This window comes from Chiroxiphia lanceolata, chromosome 4 (assembly GCF_009829145.1).
Source record: "Chiroxiphia lanceolata isolate bChiLan1 chromosome 4, bChiLan1.pri, whole genome shotgun sequence".
NCBI classification, from domain to species: Eukaryota; Metazoa; Chordata; class Aves; order Passeriformes; family Pipridae; genus Chiroxiphia; species Chiroxiphia lanceolata.
The window spans coordinates 61,720,870-61,743,615 of NC_045640.1; the positions used below are offsets into that span (position 1 = coordinate 61,720,870).

General features: G+C 40.5%; 1 protein-coding gene across 4 annotated transcripts in view; it reads left to right on the forward strand.

Moving 5' to 3' along the window:
* The first annotated feature begins 4,475 nt into the window (after positions 1 to 4,475).
* The window catches only part of OTUD4 (OTU deubiquitinase 4), a 28,154-nt gene continuing 9,883 nt past the window's right edge, over positions 4,476 to 22,746 (forward strand). For all 4 annotated transcript variants that reach the window (XM_032687051.1, XM_032687053.1, XM_032687054.1 and 1 more), the window contains exons 1-15: positions 4,476 to 4,963; positions 6,534 to 6,617; positions 9,400 to 9,450; positions 10,384 to 10,430; positions 12,220 to 12,292; positions 12,772 to 12,853; positions 13,429 to 13,573; positions 15,446 to 15,503; positions 15,881 to 15,998; positions 16,232 to 16,296; positions 18,034 to 18,134; positions 19,494 to 19,618; positions 19,735 to 19,915; positions 21,050 to 21,215; positions 22,444 to 22,564. In XM_032687051.1, the coding sequence (XP_032542942.1) occupies positions 4,811 to 4,963; positions 6,534 to 6,617; positions 9,400 to 9,450; positions 10,384 to 10,430; positions 12,220 to 12,292; positions 12,772 to 12,853; positions 13,429 to 13,573; positions 15,446 to 15,503; positions 15,881 to 15,998; positions 16,232 to 16,296; positions 18,034 to 18,134; positions 19,494 to 19,618; positions 19,735 to 19,915; positions 21,050 to 21,215; positions 22,444 to 22,564 (1,570 nt within the window). In that variant the 5' untranslated portion in view covers positions 4,476 to 4,810. The remainder of the gene's footprint in view (positions 4,964 to 6,533; positions 6,618 to 9,399; positions 9,451 to 10,383; positions 10,431 to 12,219; positions 12,293 to 12,771; positions 12,854 to 13,428; positions 13,574 to 15,445; positions 15,504 to 15,880; positions 15,999 to 16,231; positions 16,297 to 18,033; positions 18,135 to 19,493; positions 19,619 to 19,734; positions 19,916 to 21,049; positions 21,216 to 22,443; positions 22,565 to 22,746) is intronic.

A 22,746-nucleotide genomic window follows, 5' to 3' on the forward strand; every position in this document is an offset into this window, starting at 1 on the left:
CTTCTCTGGAAAACCTGTGCCAGTGCCTCACGACTCTCACAGTAAAGAATTTCTTCCTAATATCTAATATAGACGTACTCTTTTTTCATTTAAAGCCATATCCCCTTGTCCTGTCACTACAGGTCCTTGTCAGAAGTTTCTCCCCATCTTTCTTGTAGCCCCTTTAGGTACTGGAAGGAGCTCTAACGCCTCCCCAGAACCTTCTCTGCTCCATGTTGAACAATCCCAGCTCTCTCAGCCTGTCCCATGGGAGAAGTGCTCCAGCCCATTGATTGTCTTTGTGGTCTCCTCTGGACTCGCTCCAACAGGTTCATATCCTTCTCATACTGGGGGCCCTGGAGCTGGATGCAGTGTTCCAGGTGGGGTAGAGCAGAGGAGCAGAATCACCTCCCTTGACCTACTGGCCACGCTGCTTTTGAGTTCCTAGCCTGAAGTAGGTATTTTAGTCGGGAAAAAAAAATAAAATTGAATTTGCTTACTCTTCTGACAAGCTCCCCGAACTGATTTACAAGCATTTTATATATTTCTTCATGTCTGTTGGAGCATTTCCGAGGAGGAGCAATAGGGCATGAGGATAAACTCTTTTTGTATCACTGTATTTCAGAATATACACCATTACTGTGTCAGCACGCTCGTACTGAGGGCACAGTTCAGCAGTTTCTCCTTGTGGCAGCGCAGCCGGCTGGTGCGACCGTGGAACGTCCACTCTCCCGCCCCACGGCTGTTACCTCATTAAAAAAACCAGAAACAAACCTGTGAGAAAAACAAACAAACAAACAAACAAAAAAAAAATCTTAAAAACGTTTCCCGCTGGATCGCACCGCGGGGATGGGGTGTCAGATCCGGGCTGAACCTCTGAGGGGAAGCGGCGGCACACGCACCTCCCGCCCCTCGCTGGGACCTGCTGGGTGCGGGGAAGGAGAGGTTCCCCGGCTGTACCACTGCGGGGCCGGCGGGTGAGGAGGACATGAGGCCACCGCCGCTCGCCTCGACACCACCCGGCTGCTCTGAGCCGAGCAGAGCCCGATCCCGGCACCACATCCCACCCGCTGCCCCAGCGCCCCGGAGCGCTTCCCTCCCGCCCCTTCTCCCCTCCACACACCCCCCCACACCCACCCCCCCGCGCGGCGAATGGTGCGAGCCGCAGGTGTGGCCGGCGGGACAAACCAACAGCGGGCCGGGGGGGGAGCGGCGCGGCGGGAGGGCGGGACGGGACTGGCACCGGGCGCATCACCGGGAGCGACGCGGGAGGAGCGGCCGCCGCGGGAGATTGAAGTGCCAGGGCCGAGGAGCGGGAGGCGCTGCTGCCAGTGTCGCCCGCGGGGGAGGAGACCAGGAGGAGGGGGCCGGTAAGTGCCATGGGCGGGCGGGGGCGGGAGCGCGGCCCCGGCGGCGGCTCCGCGGGTACCCGTGCCGGGGGGGGCCGCGGGGCGGGCAGGGCATCGCGGGGCTGCGGCTGCTGCTGCTCGGGGAGGCCGAGGGGCCGCCCCTGCCCGGGTGCCCCTGTCCCCGGCCTGCCCCGCCGGGCTGCCCGTGCCGGAGCTGCGGGATGGGAGAGGGAGGCGCGTGGCGAACCGGGAAAGGGCGCGCGCCGGGCTGGGGAAAACCGGTCTCCTCTCCCTCCTCTGCCCAGGGTTGCTGGCCCAGGTGTTGGCACTAAAGCAGGCTGTGAACTGGATCACGAAACCGACCTCGGTTTAAAGATAAAATTAGGTTGGTTTTTTTTTTTTTTATCATCAAAATTTTTTAGGTTGAGTCAGCTTCCTGGGCTGATTCAGTGTATGGGCAGCGAGGGGAGAAACTCGTGGCTGGAGCTGCTGCACGTGGTGGAAGTGGTGGCTGGAAGCGTTAATAAAGCTGCTTGCTAATTAGAACATCTGTAAAAGCTCTAATTAGAACATCTGTAAAAGCTCTAATTAGAACATCTGTAATAACTCGCGAGTTATAATTTGGTCATTCTTATCTTGATGGAGCATTTATTTTAACGCTGAGGTGTTTCAGGTGCCTTTGGGTGGATGCATTTCTCCTTGAGCCTTAGAAACTGTGTTGTGTGCGGGGTAGATTTCTTCAGCAAGAAGTAAACCTGTTCGGAAATGGATTCGTTCTTGTACAGCAGTACTTGAAAAAAAAGCTCTATGGGTCACCATCGCTCCATCAGCTTCTGGAGCTGGTTGCAAAAAGAGCAGGCTAGATGACTTTAATACTGTAATTTTCTGTGCACTTATCAGAAACACATTTACATCCTGTCACATACTGGATGTCCTCGTGTATATAGGTAATCTTGAGTCTAACAGACATGATAAAAGGCATTTGCCCTCCCCCTCACCAGCCCTTAGAATCACATTGACAAAAGGCTGCAATATGTGGGAAGACAGATAGTTCTGTCTATCTGAACATGTTAGAGGATAGTTCTGTCCCTAACACTGGCAAATAGGCTGAGGAAAAATAGAATATTCCTGAGAAACTCTGTAACTGGACACTAGTTTGATAGGTCTCAAAAGCATCTTGCCAAATTACTTTTCTCCACAGAAGAAGCATGTCTCACATGCAGGACTCTGCTAGCCTGAGTTCCTAGAGTGAATATGGTAGCTGAGTCAGTGGCAGCAACTGTTTATAGTTCAGTCTTGTTAGATGACCTTTCCCATCCTCTGGTGAGAAGTTTGAGCTTCCCCTCCAGCCCCTTGCTGGTATTTTTATCTCGCTTTCCTTGTCTCAAACATCCCCATGCTGCCTAACTAGCTTTCTGTGTCTTCTCTCCGATGCTCTTAAGGCTTTACTTTCACTTCTTTCAGTTTCTATTCCTCTTGTCTGCAGAGGTCCTGGAATTTGCATTCATTTTCAATTCCTTTCTGCCAAACCTGAGCTTCTGTTAGAAAGAGCTGGTAGATCACTAGACTCAGCCTGGCTTGTAACTTCTGTGTATAATAGTAACTGATTGAATAAGCAGATCTTGGCTCAAATCACCGCCCTCCCTGGTCTTATTATTGTCAGCTGAAAGTAAAAATCAGTTCTTCCTGTCTTTGCCACTCTTTCCTGCATCTAACTTTGCTCATTTAAGCTGAGAAGTAATTCATAGCATCTTATTTATTGCTAGTGCTTCTGAGAGCTCTGTAGCTCTCCCTCCCAGGTATGTTGCACAGCCACAGTAAAAAAAAGCCTTACAAGTTTGGAGAGCATCCTTTCATGTCACATTTTGTACATCAAAACCTTCTAAAACCTGTTTACAATGCCAAGCAAAATTTAATCATGCAATTGCAATAAAAATATTTGTGGCTTCTTACAACTAAGAGTGGCATACAAGAAAAGTAGTACGTTAGGAGTATTAAATGACTGTGGCTTCTTTAAATCCATTTTTAATTAAGCCTTCTTTTACCATCTCTGTTTTATTTCCATCTTCTTTCTTGCAAGTGGATGGAGTTAAAAAATATTCTTACAATGCCATCTGTTGGGGGGGGGAAACCAACCCCAAACCAAACAAAACCCAGGTAAACCCACAAACCCCACATACTTTGGATTATGTTTCAGACATGGAATTGTAGAATGTTGAGTGGTTGGAATGGACCTTAAAGATCATGTAGTCCCAACACCCTTGCTATGGGCAGGGACACCTCCCACTAGACCAGCTTGCTCAAGGCCTTATCTAACCTGGCCTTGAACACTTTCAGGGATGGAGCATTCACAAATTCTTTGGGCAACCTGTTCCAGTGTCTCACCATCCTCAAAATAAAGCATTTCTTCCTCATATCTAACCTAAATTTCCCCTCTTTGAGCTTGAACCCATTCCCCTCGTCCTATCACTACAGTTCCTGATGTAGAGTCCCTCTCTGGCTTCCCTATAGGCCCCCTTCAGATACTGGAAGTTTGTTACAAGGTCTGCACTCAACCTTCCCTTCTCTAGCCTGAACAGCCCCAGCTTTCTCAGCTTGTTTTCAGAGGGGAGGTGCCCTAGTCCTCTTATCAACTTTGTGGCCTCCTCTGGACTTGCTCCAACAGTGCCATGTCCTTCTTATGCTGGGGGCCCCAGAGCTGGATGCAGCACTCCAGGTGGGGTCTCGCCAGAGTGGAATAGATGGGGAGAATTAACCTCCCTCTCCCTGCTGCCCAGACTGCTTTGGATGCAGCCCAGGATTCTTTTGGCTTTCTGGGCTGCGCGTTCACATTGCCAGCTCAGCGTTGGGTGTTTCAGCCATCAGCCCGGTGTTGGCTATAAAACTAAAAAGCAATGGGACGGGCCTGGCCGGGAGCAGGGCTGACAGCTCGGCCCCGGCGCTGTGTCCCGCTCCCGCCGCTCCCTCCTCCTCCTCCGGGACTACCGCTCCCAGAAGCGCCCGGGCTGAAAGTGAAAATAAGCGCCAGGTTACGCTCCTGTTTGTGCCCTCCCCTCTCCTCCCCTCCCCTCCCGGCGGGCCGCACGTGTCCTTCCTTTCCCTTTTGTTTTCCGCCCGCAGGCCGGCTGCGCGCTCGGGGCTCGGGACCCTTCGGAGCCGCTCCCGGGAGCCGCCGCCCGCTTCTCCAGAGCCGCCGGGAAGCCGCGGGAGTGACGGAGCCGGGAGTCCGTCAGGCTGCGCAGCGAAAGTTTGCCGCTTCTCCCCGCCGTTCCCACATGCGAGTGGACAGCGTGAGACCGGCTGCTGCTCTTCCTGCTGCTCCCGCCCCTGCTCCCGCTGCTCCCTCGGGTGCCGGGGGGCCGGCGCTGCCCCCCACACCCGCCGCCGCCGCCGCCGCACCTGTGCCCGGCCCTGGAGCTGCCCCGCGGGTCCGCCTGGCCATGTGGGACTAGGAGAGGAGCGGCCATTCTCTGGGGCGAAACATGGATGCGGGCGGGGAGCAGAGCCATCCCGGCAGCGGCGGGGGGGACGCCCCCGGGGACGCCTCCATGGACCGCTACCTGCGATCTCAGGGCTTGTACAGGAAGAAGGTGGCCAAGGATGGATCCTGCCTCTTCAGGGCTGTGGCCGAGCAGGTAACTCCTTACGTAAACAAAGCTCCTTCTCGGCGTGAAAGCATGGGAAGTGGATCTCATTAGTGGGTGGTAATTAGTGTTAAAACGCAGACAGGTGTAGGTTAAGGTTGCGCGGTCATGTGCCAGTGAAAAACAGGACTGTTAAAGTAATTTCCGTCCTGCGAGGTGAGAAAAGTTCTGCATGTACGGCCGCCTCCTCTCACTGAGAAATCCTTACCTGTTTTGACCTTCCACCGCCTCCTCGGAGCTTTTTTCAGTGTAAGAATTCAACACTGGAGTACAGCTGCTTTGGATGAGGCTGTCTAGGAAACGGAATTTAGTGGGAAAGAGCTGAAAAGCCCCGTTCATAGTTCTGTTAATTGGTTTACTATAAAATTAGAGAAAGCGAGTAATTTGTTTTCTGTTCTTCCTGTTGAATTCCCCTCCCCCATTTCAGTGTTGGTGTTAAAGGAAAAAAGTGACAGCGTCATCTTGTCTTAAGTACAAGCAGACAGCAGTGGGAGCTCTGGTGCTTCTGATTGTGGGAGCCCCGATTCCCGTGCTAATTATACACAGTTCACTTTTTTTTTCTAAATTACTTTCCCCATTAAATTGGTAAGTTTAGGCAAGCAAGCACTTAGAATTGAGGGGTTTTTTTTTATTTCAAGAGAATAATCAGTGAATATATATTGATATTTTGATGTTTTTAATACACAGAAGGTTTCTCTCACACTCCAGTGTTGATAGAACTTTTTTTCCAACTTTTAAATTTTTAACATCCCATTCTTATTTTATTATAGAATCATTTAGGTTGGAAATGACCTGTAAGAAGGGAAGGTCTTTAATTTGGGGTTAATAAGTGTTTATGCATGAATTTGGTCTAATGTCATTACTATTCATTCAGAAAACCTGAACTGAATTTGGAAGTGTTTTATACAGAGGGTAGCGTGTAAAGATTGCAAGAGATGCTGCAACCTAAATTGTCTGGAAGTTCCCTACGTTGTAGTGAAGATGCAGACAAAGTCATATTAGAGATAACTTGGAACCTGGAACGAAAGTAATAGTCTTTTAGTACAGATTTGAACAGGAGGTAAAATGCAGGTGTTATATAGGGATCTGAATTCCTGGCTTTCAAAAGAGTGTTTGGGCAACAGGCCTCTTAAAAGTCAGGAGAAAGTAAACCTGCACTCTCTGAGATTTGGTGGGATTTCATTTGAATGAGTGCATGTTGGTAGTTGGTTTCCTCATCCACTCCTGCTGTAATTTACTTCTTTGATTAACTGAAGTCCTTTACTAAGCAGTCAGTTAAAGATTAACAATAAATGCTAGTCACTTTACTTAGTAAATCCTCATAAAATTGAACATCTGAATTTAGAAAATCTGTGAATTCTGCAGTTACTGAATTTTCGATTAATTGAGGTTTCACTCACATCAAGATGATGTTACTGACGAGTATGCACGTTAAATATTCTTAAAAATAAAACTAGAGTATTTCCAAGCCTGTATTTAGACAACAGTCATTAATTATTTGTGACCTGTCATCAAAACTCCTAAGATCCAGTGTCACTTTCTTCTCTTTCTCCCTTTGTAGGTGTTACACTCTCAGTCTCGGCATATTGATGTTAGGATGGCTTGTGTAGACTATCTTCGGAAAAATAGGGAGAAATTTGAGGCGGTAAGTGTTCTTGTTTTCTTTGTGAGCATTCTAAAAAAAAAAATAAGTTACTTTATTCCTTGCACTTTTTTATTCTGCTGTTTGTGACGGTATTTGTCATAGCTAAATACCAGCTGGTGCTTTTTAAAGTGAGTGCTCTTTAAATTAATTGGCACATGTGTGGCAGTAACTCATTTTCATAAGCCTGGGGAAAGACCCGTGTGCTCCTTGGACTGGACTGATGTGGGGTGGGAGATGTTTTTAATGCTCATTAAAAAAGAAGAGCAAATTTACTTAAATAAAATCCAGATTTTGGTGGCTTCACTGTAGATTATTAAAGTATAATGCTTATTTTAATAAATGTCATAAAATGTTCTTATTGTGGTAATTAATTGCTTTTACAATATAAAAGGAATTTAACTGATGGGATTAGTGTAATTTGTTTCAGGGTCTGCAGTTTGTTATGCATTGGTACTATAGGTTTTTCTTTTTCCTAAACATCTGTAAGGAAGTTTTTCATCAATCGTGGATGTAAAATATTTTGATATTGATCTATATTTGGTGAATGTCATCAGTGTTAACATTAAGATTTTTTTTTTCTTTCTTTTGAAAGAGCAATAATAAATAACTGTACTCCTTTTTGTGTTTGTGTGGGTTCTGGTATATATGCCATTTATCTAATTTCCAGGATAGCCAAAACAAGAGTATGTGTAAGCATTTGTTACAAGAGGATTATTACTCAGCTCTCTGTTTCTGTTCCAAATTTACCCAGACCCAAAATAAAAAGATTGTTTCAGATGCACGTTGGCATAGAGAAGAGATGGAAAGCTGGAATAAGAGTGTGTGTCTGTGCTATAATTTCTGACAAAGTGCCCTATAGTCAAATATAACTGATCACATAAAAGTGGAAACTTTCAGGAATTAGTGACATTAAATAGAGTGAATCTCTCTGGGTCAATGCAGCTCTGACTTGACTCTTTCCATTTGCCAGGGCTGTTGGCTTGTTTCTGGTCCATCTCAGGACTTAACCAACTCTCTTGCTATTTTGTTTATTTTATTTTTTTTCACTACTGACTTTTGAATCCCTTTCTTTCCAGAATTACCCTGCTCACTCCAATATCTGCTTCTCTGCTACTTTTCTCTTGTTGCGTTGTGTAGTGTTTTGAAATCCCATGCCCTTCTTGATGCTTAAGTGTATGTTGTTTCCCATCCCCAGTTCTGGCATCCTCTCATCCAAATGACTGCTTTGTCAGCCTTAGCTGGTTTTACTATCTTGGCCTCTCTCCTCAAACTTCTACTCTCACTGTTCTTTCTTTCCTCAGACTTGATCCAAGTGGTACGACCTCTTCTCTGTCCACCTCTGCAGTCCTTCTGAAAAGTCTCCTTTTTCAATGTTTCTTGTAATTTTTTAGAATAGATGTTTCATGTGGAAGGTTGAGGTGTTCCATATCTGTTCTCCTTTCCCAGTGTCCTTCCTCCCTCGGGTACCTTGCTTCAGCTCTGCTGGTCTCTTTTGCTGGCAATGTTTCTTACTATACTTTGTGTTTTCCATCTGGAATACAGCATTGTTATCTTATCTCTCTTAAAAAAAAACCCAAGCGCCCAAACAGCCTAAAACCAACAAATACCTCTTTCCCTAATCTCTTAGTTCGACTATTTGCTCTTCTCTCTGTCTGTTGTAACCATTTCAGCTTGAATTTGTGTCTCTTTTCTTCCACTGATACTGCTATAACCACAGTTTCAGGTGTGTAACCACCCTCTTCATTTCCTTTCTCATCCTTTCTTGAAGTGTGTCCTTTAATTGCTGCTGACTTACATTTATTATCTAACTCCTAAGTTTCTCGTGAGAACTTTCTGGTGCCCTTCCTTTCTTCCTCGATGCTTCATCTTTACGTCATTTAATTTTGACACAAAAAGCAAGTGCTGACTATGATCATGTTTTACTGATCCACCTTTTTAGCTTCACGCCTGATTGCTTCCATCTAAATTAAAAGTTTGGACCAGACTTTTTGATTCTTCTCATGAGCAACACGGTCCAAAATGAGGTTCAAAATGGCTAAAGCAGAACTTTTAATCTCACTACTCCACTCAGTTCTCGTTATTATCTTGTAGCTTAAGTTTGTGAAGAGATATGTGTCTTTCTTTGGACCTCTGTGGATCTTTATTTTAACTAAATCAAGCAGATTGTGACTAAATAGAAAATTTTAAATCCAGCCTCTCTGTGGCCAGGATGACTGAAACAGTTTGAAGTTGACATGTCTTAATTACTGCAGCATCTTTCTCTGTTCTTGAAAAAACTTTGAGTTTGCTATACTGGATTTTATCACTGCTTTCATACTACAGGAATGTGACTCTCATTCCTGATTGTCCATTGCTGCCTGTTTCTTTTAACAAGATACTTGAATAAGCCCACACATGTTCTCTCTAGTGATGCTCTGCATGCCTGGGATGAATTGCCCCTAAACATTTACTTGACAGCATCTTTGCTTTCTTTCAGATTTCCCATTTGGCTGCTGAATTTCTTTTTGGGGCTTTTTGTTTGGATTTTTTTTTTTTTGGCTTGTGTGATGACTTCAAAAGCTGCTTATATGGTTATTTTCTGCAATGCAGACCTATGTTTGACCTTTTATTCCTTCATCTCTACATCATTTGATACGTAGATTGTAAGCTTTTTGAGGGCAGAGTAGCCTTTCATTTCCAATGGTACATTCCCATTGGTAAAGTGGGCATAGACTGGGGATTCTGTATGCTGTGCTAATCAAAATAACTAATTACTGCTGCTTTTTTTTTTTTTTTAATACAGTTCATAGAGGGGCCATTTGAAGAGTATTTAAAAAATTTGGAAAATCCACAGGTACGTTAAACTCGATTTATAATAGAAAGCAGTACTTTTATTGATGTTTACAGGTAATTGGAGGTTTTTTTTCCCTCAAAAGTATTTTTGATTGAGCTCTAGAGGTCTTTGAATTACCTGAATTTATACTTTTATGTGTGCACTCTACTGTAAAATGATTTATGGAATATTTTTTTCATGTCTTGTTTTAAATCTCTCACTCAAAATCGTATCCAAATGTTTTTAGCCTCTGCAAATGCCAAGAAACAGCATGACTAACTTTTTTTTCAAGATCTCTGGAATAAAGGTCCGATAGTTTAGGTGATACAAAGACAGTTACTCGCGTAAGGGAGATTATGAACAGTGGCTTCTTAAGAAGATACTGAAGATAAATTATTATAATAATTATTATTCTTATTTCCCCCCAGTTTGATTTCAGTATTTTTATTAGGGACTTGACAATTTGAGTAAGGCCTGAGAATTTGGCTTCAAAGTTCATTTTTCCAGTTCATCTGTAGCTAAAGGTCAGCAAAACCTGACAGTTTTGGAGGTAGAGAATAACATTTTTTTTTAAAAGCACTTGACAAATAATTCTTGCAAAGCTAGACTGTTAATTGTTTAACAAAAGAAAAAAAACCCCAATACTATTATCACCTTTCAGAACTGCACCGTTTAATGGTAAATCTGCATTTGTGTGATTGTTTTTAGTTCTCTCTGGTATGCAGTTCAATTGCTAGTTTGGGGAACAGTCCCTCTAGCTTGTGCCCCTTAACCACCTTACTGGAATAGTTATTGTTATTGCAAAAAACCACTTACAATCGAAGTATCCTGGCTGAACTCAGTGTTCATATATTTATTTTGAACAATGATTTCTTACATCTCTTGATCTATGTATGAGGAGGTATAATAATTGTGTGCTCGTTTGAACTTTGTTTTCTTTTGTTTTCAATACAGGAATGGGTTGGACAAGTAGAAATAAGTGCCCTTTCTCTTATGTACAAGTAAGGAAACCTTTAAATATGTTTTACTGAGATCAGTTGTTTTGTTAGTGAATCAGTTGGAATAGCAAAGATAGAATTGTGTTATACTATGGTTCTGCAGAAAATAACAAATATGCTTTGAAAACTGAAGCTGTCAAGGGATTAAGGAAAAATAGAAAAGTGAGCTTTGAAAATGACATTTGATCAGGGATGTGAGTACAGGCTTGTAGCAATGTCATACATCTCACCTGCACAACCAGTTGTGGGTAGAGTCGTGCAGTTTGTATTTTGTTGATTAAGTAAGGATTGGTCAGGGGCCATAGTTTGAGCAGTGGTTAAGAAAAGTTTTACTATTTTTGCATGGATAAACACTCCTCTTGGTGCTAAAGAGTTTTGTTGTTTTGTTTTTATTGAATGTAATCTTAAATCTTTCTTCACAAAGTAGTGAAAAACAATATGCTGAATTTTTATAACTGGTCTCTAATTTCTGTGCAAGGGACTGAGGAACGTACAGCATCTTTGCCTTCTGCTGCTTGTAGATCTGTTAAAAATTCAGTATTTCAAAATGTTTACTGTAAATTAATGGCTTTGTCTTTTGATGAGACAGCTGATAAGAGGAAAGAGTCAATCAAATTAGTTAAGTATTGCTTTTGGGTACTTGTATGACTGCTAAGTGTGGGAAGTTGCATGCAATTCATTGCATTTTATGAGGGGAATGGGACAGAGCTGCATGTGCTGCAGGGGTGGGGGAGGACTGGACTGAAAATCAGAACAAAGTTTGGCTCAAGAGGCTTGGTGAGGAGGTCTGATGGTTAGACTGAGCCACGGTGTAGAGGGATGTATCTCAATTTAAGTCAACAAAATTGCATGCTTAATTATATCAGAGTCGATGGTCGTGTTCTGTTGAATTTCTGGCCACGAGAAATATGTTCTCATAAATAGAAGCAGTTTATTTTGAAGTCATGCCACGTTGGTATCCAGGCCACAGCTGATAAATGAATACAGAGGCAAAGCCTGGTTGATAATAGTGTGTGGTTTTGGGTTTGTTTTTTTTTTTTAATTTCCATTGGAAGCATCCAGGAGGGTTTTGTGGTGTAGATGGAAGTGTATGTTCACTGCAGAGGTGAACACACAAGAGTAGTTAGTGCCATGATTGTTTTGGGAAGACAGGCTTTTATTAAAAAGGCAATTTGGAGTCTCAGTGAAAGTAGGAATGATGGTGGAGGTAGGGGGAAAGAGTTGCTTCCCTTCTTCCATACTGGCAGACTGAAGGGAAGTGGAAGGAAGAATTTCCTGTTCTGTTCCAAGTGGATAAGTAAGAGAATTTCAGACTTCTCAGGCATAGGATAGAAATTCAGTATGAATAGGTTTGATTTCACTTTCACTCTTCTAACCTGTCACAAGTATGATTTGGTTATCCAGTAGATTTTTCTTACCTCCCTGAGCTATGAAATTCTTTTCCTCTCAAAATTGCTTTTTCTGAGTTGTTGTAAGAAGTCTCTTTTTTTTAATCCAACAACAGTGAATATATTCAATCATTTTGCAAGACTGATGACACTTTTGGCTGTGTGAGTAAGGAAGAAGTTGAAGGAAGCGATAGGTTGCTAAGCAAAGAATTCAGAGGGACGATTATGGAAAAAAGGGAGAGAGAGAAAATAATTAAGTGTAAGAGCATGACAGAGATTGATTATAGCAGAGAAATCACTAGGTGTTTTCTGTGGTTATTGAATGTGACTTGAATACTCAAATTTTTATTGATACTACTCTTAAAATGAATTTTTAACTGCTACTTTTTTTTTTTTTTTCCCAGAAAAGATTTCATAATATATCAGGAACCAAATGCTTCTCCTTCACGTGTAACAGAAAATGGCTTTTCTGATAAGGTAAAAAAAAAAAAAGGCAATTGTGAAAGGCTGAATTAAGACTACTTTATAAACAAAAAGGAGTTGCACATGAGATTTATTATTCAACACAATGAAATGTTCTGAGAATTTAATTTCAGCAACTTATTTTGTACAATATTTAAGGCAACTATTCTGTTAATACATGTAGTACTTCTTTTTAAATAGATGGTATATATTTCGGGCGTATCTTCCTACTAATCTAAAATTCTGTAAAAATCAATTTTCAGGTACTAACTCACAACCACTACCTACCACTGTCTTAAATTCTTTTTGATTTCTGTTTAAATTCTGTTTGGTTTAAAGGACATCCGTGAAACATTTTGATTGTTTTATTGATACATTGAGATCCTGAGAGATAACAAAGCACATGGGTACCTTAAATTGAATTTAAAAGGTAGTGCTTATGAAAAATCAAGTGAGATGCAAAGCCTAAAATGTCTCTGTGGGTTTTTTAATAGGTATTGCTGTGCTTCTCAAATGGAAACCACTATGATATTGTTTATCCCATAGAGTATTCAGAAAAAGCTGCACTGTGCCAGTGTAAGTATTATGTTGGTTAGTTAAAAGCATATTTTTACCAAAAATATTAAGTTATCACTGTTAGATTTGGGGAAAAGTATGAAAGTTTATTATAGTCATTCCTTAGAAGCTTAGTTTTCAGTTTGAATTGTCAATGACTCTATGATTCTGTGAGATGTTGAATTCTTGCTGTGTCCTGATTCTTGACAAGGCAGATTATATACCAAGAGGAGATGATTTATCTGCCTCTTGGAATCTGGGTGGTCTAATGTCAACAGAAAATGTTGGTGTGCTGATTAATAGTGCGTTGAATTGTCTTTGGTCAGCATTCTGGTTGTGATTGTGATTTCATTCATGTTAACAAACCAATTGTTTGTGTTAAAATTATCCTTGGACATGTAACTCGTCACAGGAATTATGGGGTTTGCATGTGCAAAAAATAACTGTCTTTGTGGATTATTGTTTGCTTTACTAGACTGCAGAAATGCTTGATTGTTTTGATTGAAGGAATTTGAAATGCATCTGTAATGGTGGTATAAAGTGTGATTTCCCTGGTAACTGATTTTGCTCTCCCACTTTTTCCTCCTCTTCCCCAGCTCTGCTGTATGAGTTGCTTTATGAGAAAGTATTTGATGTGGATATAAAGAAAAACATAGCAGAACTTAGTGCTGTTGGAGGGACAGGGGAAAGTAATGGTAGCAGTGAAGTATCTGCTTCGGATTCAGAAGATGACACCTACAGGTAAATGAGATTTAAAAGTTAACATAAGATGCCTGTGAACAATACATGTTAAATGAGTCTTCTGAATTTCTGGTGGGTAGTAGAATCTAGTCATTTACAAATGACCAAAAAAAGAAGCACAAAGAGGTAGAGTTAGAAGTGTGAAAGAATGCAGTGTGTAATCTTCACTGTACCAAAGGACAGGCTTCTGGCTTCTATGTTTTTCCCGCAGTCTAGCTTTGAGTCCTTTTACATAATGGAATATAGTCATTGCAACATGTCCCTCATCCTGTTTAAAGTAGCAGGATCCCCTGGGAGAACTGTCAGTGTGCCAGTCTGGCATGGTAAACTCCACAAAAATTACTTGGCTCGCTCTTGCAACTGAGTAGAGTTACAGGAATCTAATCCAGCTTGAGTTGCTTCCACATCTGGGGGCTGAAATGCCTGCTTGAGAGGAAGCTAATGGAGGAATACAGATGTAGCCTGCTCCATTCTGTCCTTGATCTTTATGAAGTGGGTTTGTAATTCTTTTTGCTGGACCTGGGTGTTCTGCCATTTTTGCACTTACATATTGGCAGTTTTTCTTTTGTTTAATATGATTCTTAACCCTGGCTTGTATGAAATTCCACTGAAGCTGTGGAGATTAGGCTGTATTAGTGGATCATGTCCCATCTTCCTGCTGAATGTCATTACAGTCCTTTTTGGGGGCTCTGCTGTGTTTGGCATGTGGCAGAAGAAGTTCTTTGAGCTGTTGGAAGCTGTTGGTTTCTTCCTCAGGTTGAAAACAACAGAAAGGAAGATGATGGAAATCATCACAGAAAGAAAACCAGGTTGTGGGAAAGGGATTAGCTTCTCTTCATGTTTGGAAAAAAAAAACCAGCTAGGGAACGTTGCCAATTAAAATACAAAGTATTTCTGCCTCAGGGAACAATTATTATAGTTAAATGTCAGAGAGCGGAAACCTTTATTCCTTTCTGTTCTTGAGGCTTTCCTGGGTTTCAAATGCAGTGGCCTTACCCTGTATCTTTGGGATTCCTAAGAAAATACACTGCTAACCTCCATAGCACCTTTGGAAATAAGGTCATATACTCACTTGAGGCTATGGAACTCAATATTCTTGATTTAAACCTTATGTTTTACAATGCAAGAGGTGTGTGTGGGGGGTGTGTGTGTGACTCTTGACCTAGTTAACAAATTACAAACACTTCTCTGTGTTTATGAAGTCCTAAATTTTTTGCTTGTCCTAAAGTTGACTTCAGCTTGTTTCATTAACTAGTTTTCCAGAAGATTTTTTTTTATTATTATTTTATTAATATAAACTTTTCAGTTATGTTGTTATTAAACGTAATAGTTTTGGGAGAAGTTAATGTTGAGAGTTGCCTACAACTGTTGTAGGGGAAAATACTTGGACTTTCTCTTTGTGGAAAGTATTTTTCCAGTGATGTCAGGTGTAGAAAATAAGACTAAATTAGAGTGCCTGATGCAAATTAACTAACAGAGTGGTTTGAGGGGTTTTTTTTGTGTCTGCTTTTGCTATATTTTCCAAAGATTTTAAGAGGATTTTTTTGTCTCCCTTCGCTTCCTCTGCCCCCTTTTTTTTTCAAGGTGACAACGAAGTCACTGCATGTAAGATAGACTTCCTAAAACTTGTACTTAAAACCAAAAACCTTATTTCTATATCATATAAAGTTTAAAAATGTAGTTCTTACCTTAGACAGCTTTTTCACTTTTAGAGATGAAGATGTTCTGTGGTATGCTTATTGTGGGGAAAACAAGTAGAGGATGGCAGTTTCAGTATTTGTCCACTTCCTTAGATGTGTCTTACCTGATTTCCAGGCCTTATTAGTACTATAACTCATTATAAAAACGTAACTTGCTACTGTCCTATTGCAGAAGTAAGGCTACAACAGTTACTGATATGAATGGAATGAAATCTCTTTCTGGCAACAAGGTATTTATCTGTCGAGATTTATTTTCTTTCTAATAAATTGTACTCTGCTATGTTTCTTAGTATTCAACTTAGTTCATGAGAGAATCTTGGGTTTCTAGTTCTCCTAACATGTAATATCTTAAAAACTACATATTTCTTTGAAAAGTAATGTTTATTTTTGATGTGCTCAAAGTGTCCTTTTTAAAGCTGCTTAGTTCTTAGTTTTATTCTGGTACAGTTAAGAAAACACTATTTAATTTTTTTCAAAGCTCTTCATGCTTTATGTATTCTCAGCTTCTTAATATTTCACTTTAAAGCTTGAGCACTGTGATTGAAAAATGGAAAACTGGACATCTTTATGCAGTTGACCACTTAGCACTTTGTTCTGTTTCATACAGCACCTGGAGAGCAATGGGAATCCTGCCTTGTTGGTCGTACCTAAAAAGGTTCTTAAATCACTCGATCCATTGGTTTACAGAAACATTGAATATGATGTTTGGCTCCAATCCAAATTGGGTAAGTAACTGAATGCTTAAAATATGCAGCTTTGGCAGGCTGATGTGTGAAATGAAGCCCTCTTGAAGAGCTGTGATGCAAATAGCAGTTTGGGTTTAGGCAGTGGTCTTCCTCACGCTGGTCAGTGGGCAGATTTAGGGCCTGAACAACTGGTTTGCATTTTAACTGCATCAAGAAGGTAACTCTTTAGGTGTATTTAAACTAACAGTATATTACTGCTTATGTCTTTACAGATCAGCAAAAACAAGATTTCTCTATTGCTGCTGGCATGCAATACTCCGTGGGAGATAAATGTAAAGTAAGTAACACTGAATTATAGTTTACAGAGACATTGCCATTTTGCTCAAGATGGCCACTTACCCTCTTTGTTAACTGTTTTGATATATGTAATTGCTGCTTTCTGAGTATTCTTTGCTTATGTCTTCAAGCAAGGATATACTTGTCGTTTAGTTGTTGGTGGTGTTCATGACTTCCAGCACACATACAGAAAAGGCATTAAACAGAACAACTGATCAGTGCCATTTTACTCCATTAAAAAGTCACAAGGGGAACTTGAAGAGTGTATTTATTGAGATGATTGTGGACCTCAATGTTAAGCATGGAATTGTAGTTCCATATGTTAAGGTTTGAACTGGAGATAATGATTACTGTTTGCAAATTGGCTTTGATAAAATCTCCTTACTTTCAAGTAGTGGAGTACAGCACACTTTAGTTCCTGCAGATCCTGAAGTTTTGAGCAAGCCTTCCTCTTAAAGTGTTCCCAGTGTGTTACACAATTGTTCTTAAAATTCTGTTAAAGTTTGTAGTATGTGTTCCTGCTTAAGAAAAGGTAAGGTTTGCCATTAAATTCTACAGTACTCACATTTAAGATTAATCTCCTTAGGTGGGTTAATTAAACTGGTACTTGGCTAAGGCATGGTTCTTTCTAGGACATTTGACCATCTATTAAAATTATTAATATTGATGAGAAGATGTTCAGTTTGGCTAATCATGCAGTATGGGGGCTCTTCCAGTTTGTACTTTCTTATTTGTGTAATGGAATTAACCATAGTGACTAAATTGCAGGGAAAAGACATCTCTAAACTTAAAAAAACCCTCAACCACAACATAACCCACAAAACCACAAGCTCCCAACTTCCCCCTTCCCCCCCTCCAAAGAAAAGAAATAATCTAATACTGAGTTGATTATTTATTGCTTAATAGTACAGGCTTAAAATTTGGATTTAACTCCCTAAGGCAGTTGTCTTGTGTAGTATTTACTGAAGGGTACAGATAGAAAAAAACACTGGTAATTAACATACTCTCTCTGTCAAATCTTAAATCTGTGTGGCAAGACAGAAAATATATGGGATAAAACCATGGGAAAAAAAGATGAAGTAAATAGTGAAAAGTAGAATTGACCAAATTAATACAACTGGAAAGCCAAATACTGTAGCAGAATATTAAGAAATTTATTTTATATTTAACAGAAGATTTTTAAGAACACAATGACAGTCAAGTAACACCATGATCATATCTAATAAACTTTTTTTGATTGTTTTTAAAAAACCTTCTGAAGAATAACTTCAGAAGTAATTGATGTTCATTTTGTCCATAATTAAACTAAATTTCACTGAAGTGGAGTAGATTTCAACAGGGGAAAGCTTTGAGTTTTATTCTAAGAGAAAGTGTTTTCAGTAAAGCTGAAAAGCCTTGATGCACTGATTACTTTTAACTTTCTCATATGGTTTTGGAAAGCATATTTCATTAAGTAGTGTTCCCAAGCAAGCTTTCTGTTTGTTTGTGGGTTGTTTGCTTATTTGTGTGTGTGTGTGTGTGTTAGTTTTAATAGTATTTTTATTTCTTTTTGAAAAAGTGATAGGGATTGAAGATTTGCTTTTGATACATTTACCGAATTCTGTTTTTTCTCAGGTCTTCTGTTGCCAGGAGGAAAAGTTCTATTTCTAACATTGTTGATATTTTAAAGAGTTGCCTCCTCTCATTGTCATCTTTGGAGCTAAAGCACCTTTGTTTTTTTTACTCTTTGTCCTTATAGGTGCGCTTAGAGCATAATGGGAAATTTTATAATGCCCACATTCAAGAAGTTCATTCAGAGAGTGGGCCAGTTGTTGTATTTGTAGAAGAGCTTGGAGCAAAGTAAGTGTTTAGTCTCTTTTGAGAAAGACCGCCAAACTAAACAAAGCATTACTTCAGTTCAGAGTTAATTTCAGCCTTTGTGTCTTGCTTCTTTTCTTAAAGTAGTGCTGTCACAAAATGGTTAAGAAAACAGCATATTAAATGAAGAAAGGGAAAAATTGATTATCACTTTAAAATTCTTTCCGTAGCGCTAAGTAGTCTGAGTATTGCTTACAGAGTAGATCAGTAACTATGTTAGTAGTATTTTAATTTTAGGTTTTTTGCACGAGATTCCATCCTAGGCAGATTGACACTAGACTAATAAGATGGTGTTGTACTTTAACTTGTCACAAATCTGGCATCTGATAATTTTCATGTTAGAAGGCTCATCAAAGCACTGAGCTTCTCTGGTGGTTGAGTAGCTCTGCCTGATTTCATACAGAGTACCAAGTTGCTCTTTAGATCAGTGTGATCTTTGCCTTGCCTTGGAACAAATTAAGTGTTTAAAGTTGCTGTTGGAGTTGCAGATTTGATGGTTTTGGTTGTTTGGGGTGGGGGGTTTTTGTTTCTTGGGGTATTTTTTGGGCTGGGTGGAGGGCAGTTTGAGGTATCTGGAGCTCTGCTGCAAGTTCTATGACTTCTAGGGGGGAAAAAACCGACAATGGAGTGTAGTTTGGGAAGAGGAAAGTTTTTCAGTCGAGGTGCTAATTAATCTCATCTGAACTTCTTCATAAATAAAAAGAAAATAAGTGTAGTGAGATCTGAAGATTGTCTTATGGTTTGAACCCTTTTTAAATTGAAATTTAACCTGATTTGAATATATAAATATATATATAAATAATATCTAAATAATATGAATATATAAATGGTATATAAGTAATGTAAATAAATAATATGTATTTTAATTATATATAGATAGATAAAAAATAGAAATAATGTGAAGAGTTTCTTGGGCATCCTACAGCATCCTCAGTTGAAAATGCAGTATTTGCTCTGGGATATACACCACCCATACAATGTTTTTCAATCTTGGCATCTGTTGCAGTGTTTATAATAAATTTATCTGGTATATTGCTTTTTCTGATCATTCCCCTTTTCTGGCTGCCCTGAAGACATTATAATATGCACCTTACAAACGGCTGATAACTCTTTACTAGATAAGCTTGTGCCAACTTACTAGTTTTATGTAAAAAAAAAAAAAGAAAAAGACAATTTGCTCTTCTATACATTGCTTGAGTGTAATCATAAAGGCAAAGGACTTTGAATGCAATGTTCTCAAAAATGGAATGATCTATGAGTCTTAGGAAATGTGGTATTACTTATGCAAGCCCAGGTCTTTTCTTGAACATGTTTTTCTCTCCATAATTCCCTGTTTTGTAGGCATGCTGTCTCACTGAAGAGCCTTAAACCTCTTCCACAGACCTCTCCTATGGAGGGCTGGAACACTGTGCCAGGGAAGAAGATAAAGAAGTTTTTCCCAACATGGGGGCAGAACGCTCAGCCCGGTAGGATTGTACCTGTCTTCGTGCGGCAAGATCTTCTTTGTCTGATGGTTTGTCCCAAAGAGCTTAAAAAAAAATGATTAAAAGAAGTCTTATCTGTTTTGATGCCATTATCACAGATGCAGAGTGCAGAGGGGCAAAGAATCAGAGCAAGTCAATAAAACCCCAGTCAGCACTACCTCCTCGACTTCAGCATACTGTGGGAACTAGGCAGCATCAGTTCTTGTGTTCTGGACCCCAACCTCATCAGACCTCAACTGAGCAAAAAGCTCCAGGCAGGAATCCTTCCCAGTCTGTAAGGTAAAACTGCAGATAACATCTTCCTTAGCTTGAACTCTAACTGAGCTCCTGGAAGCCCAGGTGCCTGCTTCAGGTGGTTCCAGCATGCTCTTTTGAAGTATGGTGGCATTGAATTCTTAAGAACTTTTCCAAGTCCTTAAGAATACACACAAGCGTAAGAAAAATAATTTTTTTTTTTCTTGCATGCATTCCCCCTGGAAGCACTGTCTACAAAGTTGCATTTTTTTTTTTTTCTTGGAAAGTGGATGGTTTTGGTTTTTTTCTTTTTGGTTGGGGCTGAAGTAATGTTGCATGCGGTGCTTCTTGGGCATGGCAAAGGTCTTCCCTCAGCTGGTGCTGAACCTGTCATAGGGGAGTGCTTCATGTTATGACTGATCACTTGAAGGAGCATGAGAACAGCATTTTGCCTGCATTTGTTGGGACTGATTTTTTTTAATTCACTGGGCTGCTGTAGCAGAGTTTCTGATGAGAAACATTTTTCTATCCAAAAGGTTCTTCTATACTTGTCTACAAACACTTCACGGTCTTGTCTGTCACTCTTCTGTATCATTAACTCCTTGTAAAAAAAACAGAGCCAGAGGTCTTTGGAGTCTGCCACATGCAGCATTTTAAGGGCATTTTTCTTTCACCTGTAACCTAAATATATGAGTATCCTAAAAAGTTTAGTTAAGTAATTCAGAAAGCTGAAACGGTGATGTTAATTTTGTGTGGTGATGCTTCAGAAATTGAAAATTCACAATGCATTTTTCTTTTTGTTGTTATATTTACAGCAGCCTTCTTCTCCAGCTTTCTCTTGTATGTTCATAGGTAGCAGATGGGGGATGGTCAGTTCTCAGCTGGAACAGAAATGGGTTAGATGGCTTGATGTAGGCATTTGGTTTTTAACTATGGTCTAATAATTACCATTTGTTATAAAGCCTTTCAGAATTGTGTTAAACTGAATTGTGGACAAAATAATTTCTTTCCCTTCCTTAAATTTTATGCATGTGGGTAACCTACAGTTGGCAGAAAGAGGTCTGCTATATGTGGAATCACATAAGCAATGCTTATATAATTACCCTGAGCCTGAATTGTGTTTGATATTGGGGGATTTCTTTGTCCAAGTGATGCTGCTTCATTTTTTTTCCTGTACAGGAAGGTGGAGCGGGAGAGAGCTGAGGATCTGAACCATGGCAGCAGAGATTGTAACTACTTTGGCCTGTCTCCAGAGGAGCGCAGGGAGAAGCAGGCTATAGAGGAATCTCGTTCCCTTTATGAGATCCAGCAGCGGGATGAACAAGCTTTTCCTGCTCTTTGCAATGTATGCTTCTTTTCATTGTAATTAATAGTGCATTTCCCATACTTGTCCATGAACCTTTAATTAGCAGTTGGTTTGCCGTGCTTGAATTACACTGCGATTCAAAAATTAGGGTTATTTTCTTTGCACTCACTTTCTACGGAGGGATATGGGTATCTGCAATGCTTTGTATATTAAAGATAAATATACTTAGTAGTTTACCCTGGGAATAACTAACATCCCCCACATGCAGTTCCTTTTTAAGCATGTAAATATGGTAGACACGTGAGCTGCTGCAGCTGTAGGCTTTTTTCTTCGTGTTCTTGGGAGGCTCTGCACTCCCTTATAGTTACTTGGATGTTGTCTCTTTCATGTATGGTGGGATCAAAGTTCAAGGTGAGGACAGAACCTGCTCTGAAATACAGTTTAATTTAGCTGAGAATGAGCTGAGTAAGATGGCACCAAGCACCACAGTATCAGTGACTAGGGGATTGTTTCCTATTTGTTTCACATAAAACCTGTTTTAATTCTAAGTGACTTTTTTTTCTAGCCTGAGAACTTATTGGTGTGAGAACTTACCTGGTGTCTTGTGTAATGCAAATGCTTTGTCAGACCTGCTCTCTTTCTGTCGTGGAGCTGAGCAGGCTTCAGTGGACTTCCCTGAGTCAAGGATGTAGCCTTTAGATTTTTGAGAGATTATTGTATTGATGCAATTTTTAATGAGAGCGGATTGGAGTCTCAGTACATCCGGGGAAGTGAGCAGGTCCTGTGGGTGAAGAGCTGCTCTCTACATAGACTTGTTCTAGAGCTGTGTGGGGCTTTTTGGATTTAAATCCTAGGACAAACAGGAACAAAAACGAGGCTGGGAAGAATGAGCAGGTGAAAGACTGAAACTAAGGGACAGAGGTTGTTCTCTCCCTCTGAGCTGTAACAGTTTGCTGTATTTGCTCACCTGCAAGAGAAGAATGTGATTTTTTTTTTTTTAAGTGAATTATTGTCTGAGCGAAACAGTTTTTGTCATGTAAGGTAATGACATGAATGCTTTTAAAGGACACTTTGCACAATTTAGCAGCTAATGAGAGAGTGGATGAATCTGAATGATACTGATCAAGACTGGTCCCCCCTCCCCTTTCTGCCTGCACAGACATAAATATGTGTCATGAAGACATAATAGCAATGTATCAGATGATGGCAAAGTCTCGTTGGACTGATTTACATAAATCCACATTTCTGCTTTTGTAAACCTCCTTAGAATCAGTCTGTCTGTCAGGCTGCTACACAGACTATGGATAATTTAAACCAGAAAAAGTTCTCAAATAATGAAAGAAGAAACAGCAAGTGGACAGCAGAGGTGGAAGAGCAGAAGGAAAAAGGTAAAAATAAATGGTTTTAGATTAAGGCGCTTTTTTGTTTTGTTTTGTTTGCTTGGTTTTGTTACCAGCCTCAGAGCTTATTCAAGATAAGGCATCTCTTTAGGCAGTGAGGAGAAAATTATCATAAATAACAGTGCCAAACTAAGCTAGGCTCAAGGTAGCAAAGGTGTGTTTTGTGAAGA